This window comes from Martes martes (genome assembly GCF_963455335.1).
Source record: "Martes martes genome assembly, chromosome: 3".
NCBI lineage: Eukaryota > Metazoa > Chordata > Mammalia > Carnivora > Mustelidae > Martes > Martes martes.
The window spans coordinates 16,247,407-16,268,894 of record NC_137890.1 but is presented as its reverse complement, the minus strand read 5'-3'; the positions used below and the strand labels follow the sequence as shown (position 1 = coordinate 16,268,894).

Below are 21,488 nucleotides of genomic sequence, written 5' to 3'. Positions count from 1 at the left end.
TTAAAATTTCAGGAAGTTGAAGGAACTCTTTTAGCCAAACACAATTCACTCTGAAAGCAGTCACCCATAAGGCATCTTGTTGAACAGGTTTTAAGAGTTTGTGGAGTCTATTTTGTGAGTTCTAAACTGGAATGGTACTGCATTTTCTTTCTAAGAGAGATAAAGAAGTCTAAGAATTCACTCTAGGGAGAGATTTTATTTTTAAAGTGAAAATATATCTTCTAAATAGAATTATCTTGATGCTGGTAGATCGGTCTACTTAGTAAAGCTACTCAATATACCAAGTCCATTTACTTAAATGAGGGCAGTCCTTGGATTTCCTAGCAATACGCTATCTTGGACCTATTAATGTTTCAGAATTTCCTTGTCTGAAGTTGGCAGGTGCCTGCGTATGCCAGTGGACTACATTGCAGGCTGATTAACTATTGCCTTTACAGTTGTCACTTTCACTCTGAACTACCTACCACACCTGCCTTATTTCTGCAAGAGGGAGCCCCGTGGGCCTCCATGGCTCCTAATACAGCACGGCCAACCTTGCAAAATGTTAATAGATAGTGACAAATACTAAGATAATACACGCAGTGTGGTTACGTGGCGTGATCGGTGGCACAGCAATATCTGATATGCTACTCATTTAATTCTCTAGCAGAACTGGGCTCGTTGCCCAGTTACATGTTAAAAAGGATAATGACACATGGTGGGGGGGGGGTTGTTTTCAGGCAGCCTTTAATGGTAGGCTGGCTGCAAAAGTTGGGAAGGAGTCAGTAAGTGCAGTTTGTTTTATCACCTGTCCGTTTTTTTGGTGTGTGTACTCTCCCTCTTTCATTTTTCCATTTCTTAATCTGGTCTAGATGCCCCTAGAATGACTCGGTGTTGTTTAAGTCCTCTTTACCACTAATATTCCTCTTAAAATTAGTCTCAATTACATCCTCCTGTCCTGTTTAATTTTTTTTTTTCTATTTTAGGAAAAGGTTGTGTAAAATGTTGACATTGACCAAAATGATCGCTGAGTGTTTTTGGTGGAAGACTAGACTGTGTTAGACATGCCCTTCTGGATTATCTGATTCTGTGGGATCTCTGCTCCTATCAGTATCTTCGAGCTGGTGTACAACACTGTATGTTTTAGATAGTTGGAACAGTGCAAACAATTCTTGTTCATAGACACACAAATTAATTTTGTCCCATGGAAACATAGTGGATTTTAAATTTTCAGCCCTACCCCTATCTCTCTTCCTGGAAAAAAGCCAGTTTTATATCTATCGGTATTTCATTTCAGCATTATTTGTTTGTTACTATGTGTGCAGTTCTTTGAATTCACTTTTGAATCACTAACGTCTTACTGATTCATTCATTAATTAGCTAAAGGAGATCCTTGGCAAATGTCTATCTTATATTTGTAGGAATTATGATTATATACCTCTTCTGAAAGTTATTCTTTAACAATATTATTTTTGTTGCAGAAATGTTGGGTGTATGTTTTATTGTCTGTTTATTATACACTGGTTGTGTCAGCAATAACAACCCAGCTTTCAGGAAGACTGTGCCTCAGGAAATGAGTGCTAAGACATCAGAAGAAAATCTGTGGATATAGGTGGTGTGGGTAACATCAGTTCCTTCCTATCCCTTCCCCATGTCCTACAAATAGGCTGAAAGATGGAGGCATTTGTTGGCTATCAAATTTGATTTTAGCAGCTCTGAGACAAGTCTGTGCTTTGTCGTGGAAAAGGTAGAAGCTAATATGGAGTAGCCTAAAATGGGAGGAACTGGTTGTTCACATCTCAGTTGCTACTTGAAAGAACATTCCAATGGTTTCTTTTAACATCAGGGTTGAAGAAAATGAAAGGAATAAGGGGATTTGATATTGAGAAATTTATATGTCTAATGTATATAAATCACAACTTTGGATCAAAAAGGAAAAAGACTGTATCAGATAAATATCATTGTGCACCAGCAATCAGGCACTTTTCTATAGGCTGTTGTATTTTATCTTCTCTACAAGGCCAGGATTGTGGGTATTTCGTCACACCTGATTTTACATGTTACACAGCTCCTAAGCTGAAGCACAAGAGTTCATACTCATGCCTCCATGATTTCAAAGACCAAAAGTTTTAATGCTGATTTACTAAAACTTTTCTATTTCTTGGGTATTTTTCCTCGGTACCTTTTTGTTTCATGAAAGAATTAACTTCTGCAGATTTTCTACTTTGCCTCCTTTTTAATAGCTTTTCTTACAATCCCTACAGGGATTCACGCATCCCCACAGACTAGGTGCATTGAAGGACTAGGCAGGGGAGGGAGGGAAGCAAGTGGGTTCGAGTCGGAATCAGCCTGTGTCAACCTGAGCCAGACAGCGTGGAGACCCAAGAGAGTTAGAGAGGCCCTTCTATTAGACTTGGGTGGTGAGAGAGAGAAGTCACAGATGAGAGCACTCCTGTGAGTGCCAACCAATTTCATTCGAATTCTGGGCTTACTACAAAGGAACTATATGTGCTTGACCCTCACTTTCTCCATCCAGTAAAAATTAAAGATAAAAATACCCAGCTCTGGGCGCCTGGGTGGCTCAGTGGGTTAGGCCGCTGCCTTTGGCTCAGGTCATGATCTCAGGGTCCTGGGATCGAGTCCCACATCGGGCTCTCTGCTCAGCGGGGAGCCTGTTTCCCCCTCTCTCTCTGCCTGCCTCTCTGCCTACTTGTGATCTCTCTCTGTCAAATAAATAAATTAAAAAAAAAAAAAAAATACCCAGCTCTTTCAGGCAAGGAGGACCTAAGTAAGATAACTAGCGACAGTGCTGATGGATAACTTCAACTCACTCAGCCTAGGTCCCAGAAACTTCCTAACCCCCTTTAACCACACAAATCACCAAAAATAGGCATGCAATTGAAGAAAAAAAAAAACAAAAAACAAAAAAAAACCACAGTGTGCTTACTCAGTGAAGGTGGTTTTAAGAAGGGGTGGGCATTGGCAGTGAGTTGCATTGCCTCGACATATGTGTAAGTAGGTGCAATCAAGCCTACCTCGGAGTGTAGCTCAAGGATCAAATTGGAGGAGTTTGCAGGTGGGAAGCAGACTGTATCATTGCCTTTATCGTAGTATTTTATTTCTTCTCCTCCTCCTCTCTCTCTCCCCATCCACCTCCTTCCCCACCTCCTCATCCTCTTTTATTGTATTAGTCCCTCATTCCTGATGTCAGCCTTTCCTCAGGACATAGCCTTGGGCAAGTTTACATCATCTACCCCTTAATACGGAGAACAAGATCGATGTGTATGTTCATACACAGCCTTTAGTTAAGTAAGTCACTTAAGTCATTCAAATAGGATTCTTAGCTTTGGTGACCGTCTTTAAACATTGAGACTTCTTTTACATCCAAACATTGTTTGAGAGAAAAAGGAGCCATCATGCTTGAAGCTAGTTGTGGGCTTCCATGAAATGGAGGTGGAGTGGTGCCATTCCAACCTCGCCAGCATCAAGACACCATGTCTATAATTCTTCTCCACAGGACGACGTGACGGAAACCTGTACCCAGGTTGGCATTGAATGTGTATGTGTTCCTCATCGTGTGCTCGTATGATTCTAGTTACAATTATTCTGCAAGAGACAGTAATTCTGCAAAAAATTTCTTCTGGGGAACTAGGAATGAGCAATGTAAGGTCATTTTTTTGTTGTTGTTGTAAATGGCCAAACTCTTAATAGTAAAATCCGTATTGGGTTGTTGGCTCACACGAGAACTGTAGATTCCCAGCAGGATTGGTTGAGGGACAAATCCTATGGAAGCCTAAGTCTGGCTGGTTTCCACCACTCCTTGTACATACAATGTCTCTCTTCCATGGCAGAGCGATCCTGAAAAGCAAAATTAATTTGGAGGGAGAAGAATGGAGAATTTACTGTGAGTCCCAAAAGGTTGAGTGCCTCCAAACTTGTAAATTACAGCCATTTGCACAGTGAGGTGATGAAACAAATCCTCACTATACCATTTGCTCTCCACAGTGCACTGGGCAAAGTGTCAGGAACGTGCCCCCCCAAGAGGTAGCTAAAGATTCCTCTCAGAAAATGTGCTATCAAAAACCAATTGTCTAAGAGTGTGTGTTTGGAAAAGAAAATGAACCTGAGTGTCAGCAAAATAGAATAGTTTCTAGGAGTTTGTCTGGGAAAACTGTCAGATGTTCTTCTAATAGGTTTGTACAGGTTCACTCACCTCTGACTCGCTCTCTTATTTCTGGGAATTTCTCCAGAAATTTGGGAGAGTTATACAGTATGAAAGGACTGGACTCTCCCAAGCACTTTAAAGGGGAAACTGAACTAATTTTTGGTCTGTTCAAGAGGCATTCTTTCTCTCCACCTACCTCAAAGTACTAACAGAAGTACACCTGGGAGGATGGTTGAGCTTGAGGTCAATCGATGGGATTTTCAAACGACAGTACAAGGCTGATTTTCTGTAGAAAATTTCAAGGTGGTTAATTATTTGAAAGTGCCCGAGGGACCTCCTCGTACCAGGAGGCACTCAATACGTGACCGAATAAATGAGATGAAAGTACAGGTGTTGTGAATCAATGAATGGATAAACAACCAGTGGTTTCAGCTCAATGGCTCTCACCCCACTCACATTTATGTACTTGCTAGAAACGTCTTATGCTTAGACAGAGACCGTATCACGTTGTAGGATCCTAGAGTTAAAAAGGTTATTAAGTTCATTTAGTCTAACTCTCTTCTCAGGACAGATATCCTTTCTGAAAGAACATTCTAGGTGTTTACTAAGGAAGCAAGATATCATGCCATGAGTGAGACCCACAAAATGAAGACTTCTCTATAGTCCTGCACCACTGTAAACATCCCCTCCTATTCGCTGATAGATAAAAACTCTCTCTACAATGAGGCAAGCCTAGAACCTAGTTCCATTTCATTATGCGCATAAAATATCATTGTGCGATATGGATTCTAAGTTTTCTGGAAATAGGACTATGATATTAATCAAGAAAAATTTGTATTTGTTTCACTTGAAGATTTTTACCGAGAGTAATTTTTTTTTTTTTTAAAGAAAATCTCATCACTGAGAACAATGCCGTTTGCGATATTGATGTACCAGTTTAACACACTTCTGTCAGTCTGCGTGTATGGTGATTGTGCTCGTGGCAGTAGTACATATAGGTCAGACACCTGACTGTTTTGCCCCACGTCTAGCCATTGTCCCAGCATTTACTTCTTATTATTTGTGATGGCGTACTTTTAACATTCTCTTTACATTACAGTTGGGGTCTTACATTCTTTTAAAAAAATATATGTGTATGGGTAGTTAGGCTTCCAGTAGATTTCTTTAAGGGAATGTCATTGGGATTTCAAATTACTTATTTTTAAAAGGTGATTTGAATTCCAGTTGGTGGGGAAAACATCACCCATTTTGTGTTTATATGTCAGAGTTACTGGCCCCTTACCAGCTTTGCTGCCTTCTCCTGGATATGCCATGATTCAGCAGTCTTTCTCGTAAATTAGTTGTTTCTGAGTAAACCTAATATTCTGCTTGTATCCTTTTTTTTATTAAAGATTTTATTTATTTGACAGATCACAAGTAGGCAGAGAGTCAGGCAGAGAGAGAGGAGGAAGCAGGCTCCCTGCTGAGCAGAGAGCCCAATGTGGGGCTCGCTCCCAGGACCTTGGGATCATGACCTGAGCCGAAGGCAGAGGCTTTAACCCACTGAGCCACCCAGGCGCCCCTTCTGCTTGTATTCTACTGAGTGCAAGGTCTACTACTTGCATTCTTGTATCCATTCATTTTTACTTCCTTTATTGGCTGGACCAGAATATGTAGAGCATCATTATGGGCCCGTCCCGTCACTGAGGTAGACAGTGGGGGTGCAGTTGATGAACAAATCTTGGTCCTGACCGTCAATCAGGCTGTGCATCTGTGAGGGACATGGCTGGACAGGCTGGTCATTGCAGTGTAGTGATCCATGTAAGGAAAGATCATGTACAGAGCTAATGGGACAGCAGCAAGAGGAGTGGTGCCTTACTTAGACTTGAGGATCTGTGAGGGCTCAGAAGAAGTGGTGTCGAAGCTGAGACTGAAGGCTGAGAAGAAGGACAGAGGGGAAGAGTAGAGGGGCCAAGGAAAAGCTCTCCATAGCTGTCCGTGTGGAGAGAACAGCATTGCCAAGGTCAAGAGTATGACTGAGCATAGTAAGTTTGTGCTGCCAAGAGCTCTGCTTGGCACACATCTCAAGGAGAGTAGCAAGTGATGAATGGAAACATACACTTCTCCATAAATAACTTTAATTCAAATACGTTGGAATGAACACCATAATGAATACACAGATCACAAGTATTACCGTTATGTGGAACAGGTAGATTGATCTCAACTAAATTGATCAGTGCAGGTTTCCTGGAGGAGACATTCTTTAAAGTTAGGTGACTATTCAAGGATGAAGAGTGTGAACCCCAAGTACTTATTACTCAAGGAACTATGCAGAAGTCCTGAAGACAAACTCAGTAAATCAGATCATGTATTATAAATTGGGCTAAGTTCTTCCTGTTCTATTAATTGTCTACATGTATCTTTATGGATTATATTTTGTCCTCCCCTAGTACATTGAATTTGGGGAGTTTAGCTACAGAGTGTGTAGCTTATAATGACAACTACGAGGCGATGTGTAGACATAGGCTAAAGGGAACTTTCTGAAGCAGAATCGGCCTCCCAGAATTGGAATGGGATCACCCTCTAGCCTTTTCATCAAAACCAGGCCCTGACTCGAGTGACTTTCCACTAATGTCTTATTCTGAAAGAGCCAATCTGCTTAATCAAGTATTTCCTTGGGTTAAATGATATCGACTTAAGCACTTTGGATGTAGGGATTTTGTGTGTTTAGTGAAAGCAAAGCTACACACGATTCTCACATCCATTATAAGATATAGGTGACCATCGATTCTACCTTTTTTGAAGCAGTCTAAGAAATACAACCAAAAAGGAGATTATGAAGAAGAAAACACTGTGATTATTCCTAGTGCCCCCTAAGTATTGAGTTTTTATTCCTCTTGAGATTTAAGTTTTTAAAAAGGCGTTCTTTTCAGATATTACGTTATATATCAAAACATTTTTTCCATCATCTTTATGCAGTGTGTTCTTTAAAATTCAATGTGGCCTTTCCTTTCTCATTTGAGTTTGTAGGGATATGTGCTTTAATTTCAGGAGAGTTTTTGTTCCAGTCTCTTCTGAGGTTTGACAGTCCTCTTGGTTTAAAACTATATGGCTGAGCTTTAATCACACATTTTTTGAATGGTAATGCTTGACTGTACTGTTGTCACATGCACACTGACATTTTAAAGCCCAGGCTGGAAAGGATGCTGGAGTTTATTATAGCATTTGATGTAGTATCGCTTGAAAATCTGGGTCCCTTACACAAATTTTAGAAAGAGACCTCTTGCCTTTCAGTAATTGCAGTTGAGATACCAGGGGAAGAAGACTCTTCCCCTTCTGTGGACCTCCTATCACTCATCTGTGAAATAAAGACTGAGTGATGTTTACCTACAGGAATCCATCTTAAATGATTAGTGGGAATTAGAGTAATTATTATAAATTAATGGCTCTATGAGTTGCAAAAGGTTAGATATTATGGAGTTTCATTGTTGTGGAGGCAGACAATTAAGGAAACATACACTGTACCATGGATCTTGAAACATTTCTAGCCACCTTGCTTTTTATTCCTTCACTCTATATGATACGATCAGCGTTGCAATCTCAGTTTTACGGATGCTTCTTAAAATTGCAGTATTTTATGGGGAAGAAAAATAATTTTTCATAAAGGCTTACATGCAGTTCAATTTGATTAGGTTCTTAATCACTCTCACCTGGCCTCGGCCCCTTTGCTGAATTGTTCCGCACTAGTTTACAACCATTGGACTTTGAACAGTAAATCCTAAATTTGCAAGTGAGCTGTCGTATAATTTAATAAGAATGCTGATGGGCTGTTATCAGGGTCAAAAACAAGCACTTTGTAAATTGGTTTATTGCATATCATCACAGGATTACCAAATTCAATCATAAGAATGGTTAACTTTGAGTGAGCGAAGACCGGTGTGGGATTACAACTGCAGTAAACTTGAAATTGATCACAATATGTGGTTGAACTTACTGGAAGCAGTTGGTTTGATTCATGCAATATGGGTCAAAGAAAGAGAAAGATGGAGGGCAGCTTCGCTGGTCAGTTGACTTGCAGAAGGTCATGGAGACCTGGTGAGTTGCCATTTGCCAGATTTGGCAAGCCATGTTAGAACAGCTTAACTGCATCCGACCAAGCCTGCCCATAAAGATGCCCTTCAGGCTGTAGGCTTAGAGACATATTTGAACAGTTGAATATGAAGTTTTGGGCAATTTCTAAGGCAAATGGCAAATGAATTGTGAGCAGGCATGAAGCTTACAACATCTTTGCGAATGCTACTTAAATTGCCTTGTTCTAGGTTAGCAATTAGACAGTCCTATGGGTCCCGCGACAGCATGTTTATGAAACACAAGTGGAAAATAAGCCTGTGTAAAAATTTTTAGGAAGCATGGTAAAGATTAGACATCTCTAAATATTCTTCCAGGCAAGACATTATAACATTCTTGAAGAAGAAAACATGCATAAAATCAGTCCAGCCTTTCTAAATGAGTGTTGGCTATTTATGGTTTCACAAGTATGCATTAGTAAGTGGGCTCTTTGCCCTTTCTGTCATCGCTTACACACAATATCAAACTTTGGCTTCCCATTTTTTCCCCACAAACTGCTATAAGAAATAACATTGTTAAAAAACAGAAATAACATTGTTTATCACAACCTAATACATATGTAATACACACAATGGTAGCTAAACCTTGCAAGAATCACTTATCCTTAGTTCATATAATGAGCTCTGAAATACTCTCTAAAATGGAAACATGAATGCTTTGTGAACACCTGCTAAACGATTTTAGGTCCTCCTGTTTGAAAGATACTTGAGCTGGAGTGAAGTGAAAGAAACAGGTGAGACCTCTACTTGGGTGTTCCTGCTCATTACTGAAACTTGGATAGGTAGGCAATACTACTCTTGTCTAGAAATCAAGTAGGCAAGACCGTCAAAGAGCTCCTATAATTACTGCTGTTCCTGTAAGAGTCATGCGAGTCTGGGGGTTGTGCAGATGGTGAGAATAATATGCTTTTCTCGAAGATGGACTGTAGCACATAGGTGCACCTCCCCAAGCTGTGTTCTGAGCTTCTTGTCCTTTAGCACTGAGCATAGCCTGCTGCTTGTGTGCTGTTGAGTGCTGATTAAAGAAGGGAATGGATGAATGAATGACTGAAATGAGCAAAGAGAGTCAGATGCATCTGAGTCAACATTTATTATAGAAACTCCCATGTGCAAATAGCTATGCTAAAGGCAATGAACACATCAAAAGTAAGTTAGACAGGGCTCATAATTTCTGGTTACGGGTATAATAGCAGTGGGTTGGAGCAGGTGGCTATGGTATAATGAACCTTAGGTCTTTTATAACAGCATCATAGGGTAACAGCTTCCCTCTCCACTCTCTCCCCGAGTACTCGAATAGTGATAACAGTCTGCGACTGAAAATTGCAAAACATGGGTCCATCACCTTGGTTCACCTTGCCGGGTGATAACCTTGCTTGCCGCTAGTGGGGACTTTTCCTTTAAGCACACAGGCTAGCCATGGTCCACACTGTCTGCCATTCTTAAAATAACTGCTCTATTGCACTCCTCCTCATCACTCTCAGGGGAATTCTCACTGTACTTCGGCAGTCAAAAATGACTGCAAAGAACCAATTTCCCTTTGAGGCAGATAGACCCATAGATCTAAATGTAGGTAGAGGAAATGGTAGATTCTGTTGGTCTGGGGCTTTTTAATTGAATTCGGGAACCCAGCTAATTGAAAGAAGCAGCCAATTAACAATATACAGTACACTTAGCTTCAGGTAGTGGTGCATTAGCACATTCCAGCTTATAAGAATGGATTATTACAGTTTTCAAGAATTCTGTGAGCCTGTGCTTAAGCACAGCCATTAATTAATTAATTAATTAATTAACTAATTCCACACCTAGTGTGGAGCTTAACATGGGGCTCAAATTTAGGACCCTGAGATCAAGACCAGAGCTGAGATCAAGAGTCAGATGCTCAACAGACTGAGCCACCCAGGCGTCCCTTAGCATAGCCATTATTAAAATTTAAATTGTATAATTTACAATTAAATAAATCATATTGAAAACCAAGCTAATAAATACTGATGAAACTCATCACTTTCTAATTATTTCATGATCGTTGTACTCTTGGGGTGTTTTCTAGTTATATGGAAGAAATGTTATGTGATGGTGTGCCACTCCATGACTTTTCTTTTTTTAAATTAAGTTTTCAATTTCAATAAAGTTAACATAGAGTGTTACATTAGTTTCAGGTGCACAATACAGTGATTCAACAATTCTATACATCACTCAGGGCTCATCATGATAAATGTACTCTTAATTTCCATCACCTGTTTCACCCAATACCCCCTCCCCTGCCCACCTCCTGTCTGGTAGCCATCAGTTAAGAGTCTGTTTCTTGGCTAGTATATCTCTCTTTCTATCACCTTTTTCCCCCTGTGCTCATTTCTTTTGTTTTGTTTTGTTTTTTATATTCCACAGATGAGTGAAATCATACTGCATTTATCTCCTTCTGACTGACTTATTTTGCTTAGCGTAATACTGTCTGACTCCTCCACACCTGTTGTTGCAGATGGCAAGATTTCATTTTTGATAGCTGAGTAATATTCCTGTGTGTGTGTGTGTGTGTGTGTGTGTGTGTGTGTGTGTGTGTAGTGTATGATAAACATGGCGTTAGCTGTGGGTTTTTCATATCAGCCCTTTATTATGTCAAGGCATGTTGCCTCTAGACCTTCTTTATTGAGCATTTGTATAGCCTTTCAGAGTTCAATATTTAGGAACATCATTTTAGTAGCTAGAAATCAGCCATGGTAGGTGTATTCATGCCATGAGAATTGGCAAATAGTACCTCCTCCTCATTTACCAACACAACCATTTACCAACACAACACTGACTCCATCTATAATATCTCAGATACTGGGATTGATAGGCAGTGAAAGTGGCAAAAAAAGAGTAAGCAATGGTGCTAAATTTTGGGTAAAAGAGATAAGCATGGTAATTGTGATGAGCTTTGTTGTAGATGCACTGGTAGCTAGTACAGAAGTTCCCATACAGTCTCTCTTCATGGAGGCCTTTGTGTCAGGGTTCTTCAGAGAAGCAGAATCAATAAGACACACACACACACACACGCGCGCGCGCGCACACACACGTGTCTTTTTTTAAGGAATTGACTTATGCAAGGGGTTGGAGCTGAAAACTCAAGAGTTGATGCTGTAGTCTTCAGGCAGAATTTCTTTTTTTCAAAGAAACATCAAATTTTTTTTTTCTCACAAGGGCTTTCAACTGATTGGATGAGGTCCACCCACATTATTGAGAATATTATTTTTTTAGTTCAAGTCATACATCTTGACCACATCTAAAAAATGCCTTCGTAGCAGCATGGCAATAAGTGTTTCCTCTATGTTACTAGACACAAAATTATTGCAAAAAATATTTTTCTACCATATCCTTAGGCCAGAAGAAGTACTAGCCATTTCTTCTTAAATCTGAACAATTAAGAATTTATCTCATAAGGAGATAGTAGCCAGTTATAAACATTGCATATACATTATAGGAACATTCTGAAAATTTAATTCTTAAATAGTCGCAACTATTTACTAATGGGCAGCACACAGCTTCTCAAAGCCTACACTCGAATTAGACATCACCACTTTCATTTCCTGTTCCATACTGATTTTCACATGCTACCCATGTGAACATTAAGGAAATTAAGGAAAATTAACAAAAAACCAACTTCATAAGGATATAATGTCATTGAAAGAATGTAGTAAAAATAATGATGTTGAAACGTCAGATACTTGAGTTTGTGCAGTTTCCTACACATGTCAAGTTTATTTGGAAATTTAAGATATTCTCTGATGTCTCTCAGTTTGCTGCTGTGGTCCAGTGAATCCTGTCACAAGTTAGAGGGGTTAAAATGATAAGCTTTGGAGACATATCTTTTCTAGCTTAAAGATTAAGCTACTTAATCTTTCTACAATTCTGTTTCCTAGTTTGTGAAATAAAGACAACAAAAACACATAGTTCACAGTGCCTGACGTACAGGGAGTGCTTATAACTATGGGGCAGACAGAAGGTGTACCTTGCAATGGGAGGGGAGATGTGGAATTGGAGATTCTTATCTTTGGCTTGGTGTTTTTCTTATCTTGTTCTCAGAGAGTATAACTGAAGTTTTCTGTGCTTATATATCTTTTAGTTTGAGTCTGAAATACAGAAATAATGGGAGCAATATTTCTTTACTGATCTTAATTCTTGAAGAACTCTCTTGAGACCAACAAATTAACATTTTGAATGTTGAAGAGATTCTGTTTGACTACTTCCTCTATGAAAAGTTTATATTGAAATACAAACTTGGTGAGTCTTATTCTCAAGGAAGTAGGAAAGGAAAGCTCTTCATGGCATGTTTGAAATCCTCTGTTTGCAATTGTTGGATCCGGTTTACACAATTAACTTATTGGTTCCCTCCAAAGGAATTTGGAAAATACTGAGCGAACAGTCTGTAACTAAAAGAATTAGTATTTAAAGTCTTTATCGGGAAATTGACGTCAAAGGATGACACTAATACAGGTTATTTGAACAAAAGATCAGCTGATGTTGAACATACCCTGAATTTTAAAAACTTGGCGTGAAAGTTTGAACATTCTGATTATAGTAGTGAACCATTCTGCTGAAGAGAAGCAGTCCTTCAAGATATGAAAGGATCATTTATAATAATGCTTCACACTGAGAAATGTTGAAGAAATGCTATTTTGGAGGTTTGGGGAATGTGAACTTAGAGAAATGAACTAGAACATATATTTAAAAACTACGGCTTTCCTATTTTCTGCCACTCCTGATTAGCTTGTAGAGAAGTTTTATGAGACTGAAAACGGTCCAGGACTGTTAACTCCAATTTAAATTATTTCAGCTATCAGAAAGTCTCTTTGAAAGTTCACTTCTTCTTGAGTATTTCACTCCCCCAAGCCTGTTTCCTCAGATTATTTGCTTAGTCAACTTCCTTGGCACCAGATGAACAAATAGAATGGTTATTTGAGGTGACATATCAAAAGAGGAGGAAACTTAGTTTGGTACCAGACATGGCTAATCGACGGTGGGGTTTTAAGAGTTCAAGGATGAGAGCACTCCGGCATAGACCGTACCGCCGAAGAGGGCCAAGTCTAAAACAAATACCGCACTGTCGTCGAGTGGAATTTGGAGGTTCAGAAATCAAAGGGCTCTGTTGTGCGAGATCTTGCCATTTCCTCTGCCCTTTTTAGTTTTTGATTTCCTACCTACCTTTTAGGAAATGTAAGGTTAGTAATTTGCCTCCACACTCCAAAGCTCTATAAAAGCCAAGCGTTTGGCTGGCCATAGTCTGTGAAATGTGACGCATTTGGGGTACTTCATCTTGGTGATTTGTTTGGAATGTGCATTCTGAGGTCCCCGTGTGTCACCTCCAAGGGCAGAGAGTCTGCTGCCACAGACCCACAGAGGCTGGCTTCTGTGGTTAACGAGGTCCTCTTGTCTCCTGCTCGTGCCACTCACCAAGTCTATTCCTGGCGGTTTTCAGACCCAGGGCCGTCCCTGGAGGGAGCGGGATCTGGCAGAATCGCAATTCTCCTGTCACCTCGGTGTCTTGGAGTGAAAATAAACATCTGGGCAAGCATTTGGGGAAGGATGTTGTGAAGAGTGACACACAGTTAAAAGAGGCATGTAAAGGGAGGAATAAGCATTTTCTTGCTTAGGAAATAGATGACAATTTATAGTCTGACTGTATGTCCCTGAGCCTTCACTCAGCTCTCACTTCCTGGTGGAACTCCCTCCTCTCCCCTCTGTAATTTCCCTTATTGATGGCACAGCTAGGGAAGAATTGTACAAAAATACAGGGACCTGGGAATTCACCCTCATGAACCGCAGGTACCCCGAGAAAGCATGCGCCTGTTTAAGTTGATGGCATGACCCTGCCCCCGATCTTGACGGACGTGAACCTATCATGGTGAGTTGCACATAGGTTTCAGTAAATGTTTGACGAGTGACAGTGTGGTCATCGTTTTCATCCCACACTTTCTGCATTTATGATCTCTTATCCTGATCTCCTGGAATGAACTATTCCGTATGTTTAATATCAGTGATCTTGGAGGTATCTAGTGGCACTCCCATTGAGCTAAATGTTGTATCTAATTATGTAATAAGTAACATAGAGAACCTCAGGGAATTTGAGAAAGTGTGTGGGAAGCTCATAAAGGACAACACTTCCTTCTCCTTCGTAAGTTACCACTTTGGAAGCATCCCATTATTATAACAAATACTCATGTTAGGAAGAACGATGTACTAAGCTGAGAAAATTTTGTATTCTTGTCATTTGGACAAATTGGAACAGGAAGGGCTTGAGCTAATTCTTTGTATGGGAGAGTAGCTGCCACATATGATTTCGGAATGTAAATATTCAAGTTGAAGGTCCCTGTGGTCTCTGTCCTGCCTGCTCTAGTCTTTGCCTACTAACGCAGCCACAGGCAATGCATAAATGAAGAGGTGGGACTGTCTTGTGATGAAACTTTTATTTTTTTATTATTTTTTTTAAAGATTTTATTTACTTATTTGACAGACAGAGATCACAAGTAGGCAGAGAGGTAGGCAGAGAGAGAAAGGAAGGGAAGCAGGCTCCGTGCTGAGCAGAGAGCCCGCTGCGGGGCTCGATCCCAGGACCCTGGGATCATGACCTGAGCTGAAGGCAGAGGCTTTAACCCACTGAGCCACCCAGGTGCCCCTTGTGATGAAACTTTATTTATGGGCAATTGAATTTGAATTGTAAGAAACTTCCATATAGTACAAATATCATTCTTTTGATTTTTTTTTTTTTCCTCCAACCGTTTCATTCTCTGGGCCTGCAAATACAGATGGTGGACCAGATTTGGCCCAGTGGCCATGGTTTACATACCCCTGTACTAGGGCCAAAAATGAAATAAATGAACAAACCTAGTCAGAACAAATCATGCAGTTTCCCTAAGTCTTTGTGGCCATTTGAAGTTACCAGGTTGTTTTGACCAATATCAGTGACCTCAGATTGGGGGAGAAAGGAACTGTATGTATTTCAATGGGTGGATTCTTCCACAACCTTCTTATCTTTCATATGTTAGAAAGAAGACGAGGTTCAGCCTAGATTGGACCACACGTTTCGCAACCCGGGATCCTGTATGCTCAGGACATTAGCCTGGTCTCTCTGTAGATACTCTAACAAGTACTTTGCATGGAAGATTTACTCTTCCTACAGCAGGTTTCTAAAACACTCTGGTGATCCCTCTGTCTCTTCCTCTTTCTCCGTGCTTGTCTATGTCTGTCTCTCCACGTCTCTAGTTCTCTCTCTGCCTGGGCCTGCATGAAGCTCTTGACTTCTTGAGGACACTTCTAATTCTATAAAATATCTGATACTGCATTGAATTAGAATGGCAGCCACTTACACGTGCCTCATGACCCTATACACACACACACATACACACTCAGGCAGACACAGTGAGTTTGGTTTAAAGTGGTCCCGTGGGGGTGCCTGGGTGGCTCAGTTGGTTAAGTGTCTGCCTTCATCTCAGGCCATGATCCCAGGGTCCTGGGATTGAGCCCAAGCCCAGCATCAGGTTCCCTGCTCAGCCCAGAGTCTGCTTCTTCCTCCTTCTCTGCCCCTCCTCCCCTGCTCCTACACACACACTCTCTCTCTTTCTTTCTCTCAAATAAATAAATAATTTTTTTTTTTTTTTTTTTTAAAGATTTTATTTATTTATTTGACGGAGATCACAAGTAGGCAGAGAGGCAGGCAGAGAGAGAGGAGGAAGCAGGCTCCCTGCTGAGCAGAGAGCCCGATGTGGGACTCGATCCCAGGACCCTGGGATCATGACCTGAGCCGAAAGCAGAGGCTTTAACCCACTGAGCCACCCAGGTTCCCTAAATAAATAATTTTTAAAAAATATATAAAGTTGTCCTGTGAAGAAGTAAGTATCTTCTGTTTTTATTTATCACTCCACATAAAGTACTGATTTTCTTGGAGTGCTTGGAGATTACAGTGCTTCCAATCCAATCTAATTTCATGAATGTCGATAGATCCATGGCGTTTCTTCCACAAATATCCCAAATACAGCTATTTCCCTCAGGTCATAAAATGTTTATTCTCTTTTGATCAGCTTGTCACCAAAAGTCCAATGCATTTTGCTGAAAACTACTTGTAATGATTCAGAAGTGGACTGCAGCCCCGATGTACTAAATCTTGAGAAATGGCTATTCCACTTGCAAAACAATAGGTGGGAAATAGAGGAAGGAGATTTTTGGAAATGTTTTAAAATGGGTCAGAGAAAGGAACATTATGCAGAATTATTAATGCTAAATACCCATTCAGTTTGGATACAGAGTTTTGTCCTTATCAGATATAGATTTCATAAAAAAGTAAATTAGAGATTTGTAGGTCATTTGCTTTTGATAAAGCCACTTTTGTTCTTTACCAGTGTCTTAACCTCCAGAACTCTGCTTTTTACCAGGATGCGAGTATCAAAATGACTTGAAGAAAAATCTCAAAATTCATATTGGTCTATCCCTCCCCATTTTGGTATAGTCGGTACCTTCTAGTGAGAACCTATTAGGAACACAGCTGTAATTGAATAAGATACCACTTATCCTCAAGCAAGAAAACACCATGGAGAACCAAGGGTCTCTCTTTGAAAGAATCGGTTATAGGACTTGGAGATTAGTTGAGTGGGTTGGGGAGGGTTCGGAGAACCAGAGCTTCAGCCTCAATTGGATGCTTCCAGAAAGGAGAGGTCAACCTCCAAAAAGGTCTTTCAATACATCTGATCAACAAGGAGGGAGAGTAGTATGGAGATCCATCTGTAAATGGTAAGGAAGTCCATTCATTTTGCCTCAGGGAGGAGATGTTCAGTACTTTTTGGATGACCTAGGGCCTTGTTTTTGTGTGTGCCTAGACAAAATTTTGAAGTGGCTTTGCTTCGTCTCATTTATCATGGTGTCGGAGTAATTTTGTCTGGCGTTGGCCTTCTGTGAGATGGTTTAGGTGTAATAGACTCTCATGACCTAGCTGTGAGTTGCCAGACTGGTGTCTGAATGTCAAGGGCAGCCTGTTTTTTCTTTCTTAATACCTCCCCCCTGCGCTCTTCTCCAGCGCAGCTGTCGTGGCTACTACCTTTTAATGACACGTTTCCAAGTTTTTATTACAAAATATTTTCTGTGTACAGGAAAAGCAAAGCTAATAGTATGATAAACATCAGGCATCCATCAAACAACTTAGGAAATAAAAGATTGTAGATACAAGTATTTGAGCACTCTCTCAAATCCTAATTTCTCCTGGGAGGGACCCGCCATCTTGAAGTTGATAGTTATTGCTCTCAAGTACAAGGCATTTTCATTTTCTTTTTAAAAAAAGATATACAAATGATATTTTATGGTCTCCCTCCCTTCCAGGAGTTATGGAAGATCTAACTTTAGTACACATTTGTGGTCATTTTTTTTTTTTTTTTTTAAATTCTGGAGTTGTTTTAAGTAGACACTAAAGCATCAAGTGACATAAACATGAAACAACCTCTACTTCATACAGGTCACAGGACATAACTTTATATAAGTACCATTAAGCATTATAAATGAATTTTAATCATCGCATCAAGTACTTTGTGCATGTGGAGTTCAGTGTCCTACAGTGACTTTGATCCCGGGGCAATTTGTTTTTCCTACTTATTACCAAGATGTTCGGTGGATTTTTCTTCTTCCCTCCACAGGTTCCACCAAACATTTTAACACTAACAGAACTGCCTCAATTGGAAATTCACTTTTTATGCATTAACAGTCTATTTTAATTTCGTGAAGCAGAGGTTTGCTTCCTCCTTGCAAATAGCCAAAAAAAAAAAAAAAAGAAAAAAAAAAAAGAAGAAGAAGAAGAAGAAAAAAAAACAAGAAAGAAAGAAAAGAAGAGAAAGCAATATTGCCAAAAGAAGTGACCTGGTATATCCAGAGATAAAGATGTTGAATGAAATACATGACTTTCATTACCTTTTACTTTACATTTCCATAGAACTTAAGCATTAATTAAATACACCAGTGCCTTCCTCCTTGCAGGGGAACATCTCCTCTCTGACAAGAATTGTCAACTGAGGGAATGTTTGGCACATTAGACCTGCCATTGAAAACACACTCACTTTCCCCGAGAGCACAACTGATGCATTCTGACAGACGGACAGGCAGAGCCAGAACACAAGGAATGATCCCTATCTTGTCTCGCCCTTGCTGTCAAACAGACTGTGGTGATGGGACTGAGCGTCTTTTGCGTTACTGGAGGTTTCCAAAGACAAGCACACTTATAACTGTATTACATCTCTTGTCACCTGGTGCCATTTGACACATTTCAAATAAAGGCAGGGACATCGTCATGGTCTTCTGAGTTCCTCAATATACTTCCCTTATGTGGCAGGGACAGGAACCAAATATCGGGTGTCTTAGTCTGTTTGGGCTTCTGTAACAGAAATAGCATAAGGTGGGTGGCTTATAAACAAAGGGCAGTTATTTCTCCTACTTCTGGAGGGCTGGGAAGTCCAAGATCACAGCATGGGTAGATTCCGTGTGTGGTGAGCGCTCCTCCCTGGTTCCCAGACATCATCTTCTTGCTGTGTCCTCATGGGTCCAAGGGACAAGCTAGCTCTCTGGGGTCTGTTTTATAAGAACACCAATTCCATTCATGACCTCATCACCTCCCCAAAACCCCAGATTCTAATACCATCACCTTTAGTGTTAAGATTCGGCTGCACGAATTTGGGACAGGGGGGAAGTGTTCAGACCACAACATCGGGTTCAACCGAAGTTGATGTTGAATGTTGAATGTTGAATGCTTGGGATGTTAAGTCCACTGAGGCCCAGATAGGTTCTCGGGGCTAGTCCAGAAGGTTGCTGGACCAGGTGCCCCAGGATTGGAAGGGAATGTTGGAGAAGCAAATTCCCCGAAGTCCTTATCATCCCATCCTGACATGTACCTTCTCATGGCAGGAGAACACTTAAGAATCTGCCCTCAAGAGTATACATGCTGCACCACAGAAATGGAAGACAAGTTAAGCCAGCAAAGCAAACTCGAGTTTGAAAACCTCGTGGAGGAGACGAGCCATTTTGTACGCACCACGTTCGTGTCCAGGCACAAGAAGTTCGACGGTAAGTGGGACGACTTCTGCTTCTCTCTGTTCTGGGGGTGCCTTCCTGAGACTCTCGGTCTTCTGTGAAAACCATTTTTTTTTTTTCTTTTAATGCAGGATCTTTTCTTTCCTTCTTAAACATTTCTATAACTTGGTCTATATTTAGAAAAAGCATCAGCGTTCTTGACAACTTTTGTAGTAATATCTTAGAACAACCCGAGTTAACAAAGAGCTGTTTTGAATTTGTGGTTCGCCTGTGAGATTTATTCTGAAAGATTTAGCTTAATTTTTCATGATTAGAGTGATTCTAATTCAGGTTTTGTCACATCATAGCTTGTCTTAATTTTTCATCTGGGGATTTTCTTTAAAATAATTAAATGTCATTTAAAATTATTTGAAATATAACAACACTTTCAAGAAGACAGACTTGTTTTCGGTGCTGCTGACATGAACTCCTTTATTTCAGAGTTTTCTCCCCCAAGAGTCTAGCCACATTTTACACCGCGGTGACGGTCCGTTCTGAGTAAGGTTTAAATCCTCTATTGATTTCCTGATTATAAGCCATCAAGTTCCTTTCTAAATTCTATTTGTTAAATAAACATTCTGTAGGAGAGAGCACAAAGAGTGAAAGTAATCATGACTGGGGTTTCAGCATTGAATAGTCTCATCCGAACTTCAGAAAAAAATTTTTTCAAAAGCAATCTGATTTTTATAAACTGATTTAATAATGATAGTGATAAAGTTAATATTCTCAGGTAATTGGGTAGTCTTTAGTGCTTTAAGAAAGGAATGTAATTCCTGTGGCTCGTTGTAAAGCACACTTGCCAATTGTGGTGACCTTTCCTTGTACCATAGGGTCACACTAGGTTGTCCCGGGCCAGGAGACCCGCCATTTTTTCCCTCATCCTTTCCCGTCAATGCACGGTAGAGCCAGTTGGAAAAGGCTGGCCGAAGTTTGGATTTTCCTTTTTCTATTCTCTGTAGTAGGCAAAATGTTCTGCTTCATTGCTGTTTTAAACTATTACAGTAACACCAATTTCTTTCACATCAGCCCTCTGAGCCCTGAGAGGCAGGTCTGCCCAGTAGTGTTTTCAGTGGTTAAGGTGACGTGACATTTTCCGTGGAAGTCAGTGGGACTTCATCTTTTCTGCCCAGTGCCCCAACATCTGCACCTTCGTCCTCTGCCTCTTCCTCTGTGTTCAACTTTATCTGTGGATGTGCATGAAAATAATTCCTTACTTAGAGGTGAAGCTGTGAATGTTGTTCCCATGAATGAAACTAGGGAGTACTTAGTTGTTCCCCTTGATTGACAGATTACAAATCCAGTGACATTCAGGAGTCCCTGTAGGGGCTCTGTGTTTGAGGAAAGGTAATGTATCACTTCAGGTGGAGGCACATTGAGACACCTTATGGTTTGTTACAGAAAGCAGGGAGAGTGATCTGGAGCTGTTGACTTTTACCTGTCTTTGGAAGATGATTCTCATGCCTTTATTAAGCTGTACTCCAGAGTTGCAGTGAAATAATTCTAGGCAGCATTCATGACACACGTGAATATTCCCTTCAATAAAAATATTTCATGTAAGGTAGTTTTATAGGGAGTTGATTGATTTTTTTAAATGTGTAAAGCCATTCAAAAGGATGGAGCCAGATACTTGTATTCTCATCTCAATGACTTTTAATATCTGAATTTAGAATCCTTGATCTCATCTAGTTGGTCTTACTAAAGAAACCTCTTTCCATCTTTCTCTGACTCTCTCTCTCTCCAGATGTGTTTTAAATTGTTTAAATGTACTTTGGGGCATTATGTCAATTGATTTGACAGGACATTGATTTTGTTAAGATTAGATCTGACATGGGGGGGTGATGAATACTTTTCCTCATACTGCATCTCACTGCATTAGGCCGGGATGGGAGAGAAGTTGAGTTTTTGTGTTTCGTTTGTTTTTGTTTTTGTTTATTTGTTTGTTTGTTTGTTTGTTTTTTCCCAAGGAAACTTTCAGCCAGCCTTATTTGTAAAACTCAAAATGTGATCCTGGTGAGCTTGGCTTTTGAAGGGTTCAGTCTTTTAAAAAATAAATAAATAAATAAGAAACCATGTAAATAAATTCATAGTTACCATTATAAGCTCTGCTGTCTGTTTAGACAGTTTCTCCAAGGTCAGCCACACAGTTGTATGACTTACCGTCTTAT

General features: G+C 40.2%; 1 protein-coding gene across 1 annotated transcript in view; it reads left to right on the top strand.

Annotated features, from left to right (window-relative positions):
- GPC6 (glypican 6) overlaps positions 1 to 21,488 on the top strand; it is a 1,082,024-nt gene that overhangs the window by 266,607 nt on the left and 793,929 nt on the right. The window contains exon 2 of the mRNA XM_080798519.1: positions 19,159 to 19,317. Within this exon, the coding sequence (XP_080654645.1) occupies positions 19,159 to 19,317 (159 nt within the window). The remainder of the gene's footprint in view (positions 1 to 19,158; positions 19,318 to 21,488) is intronic.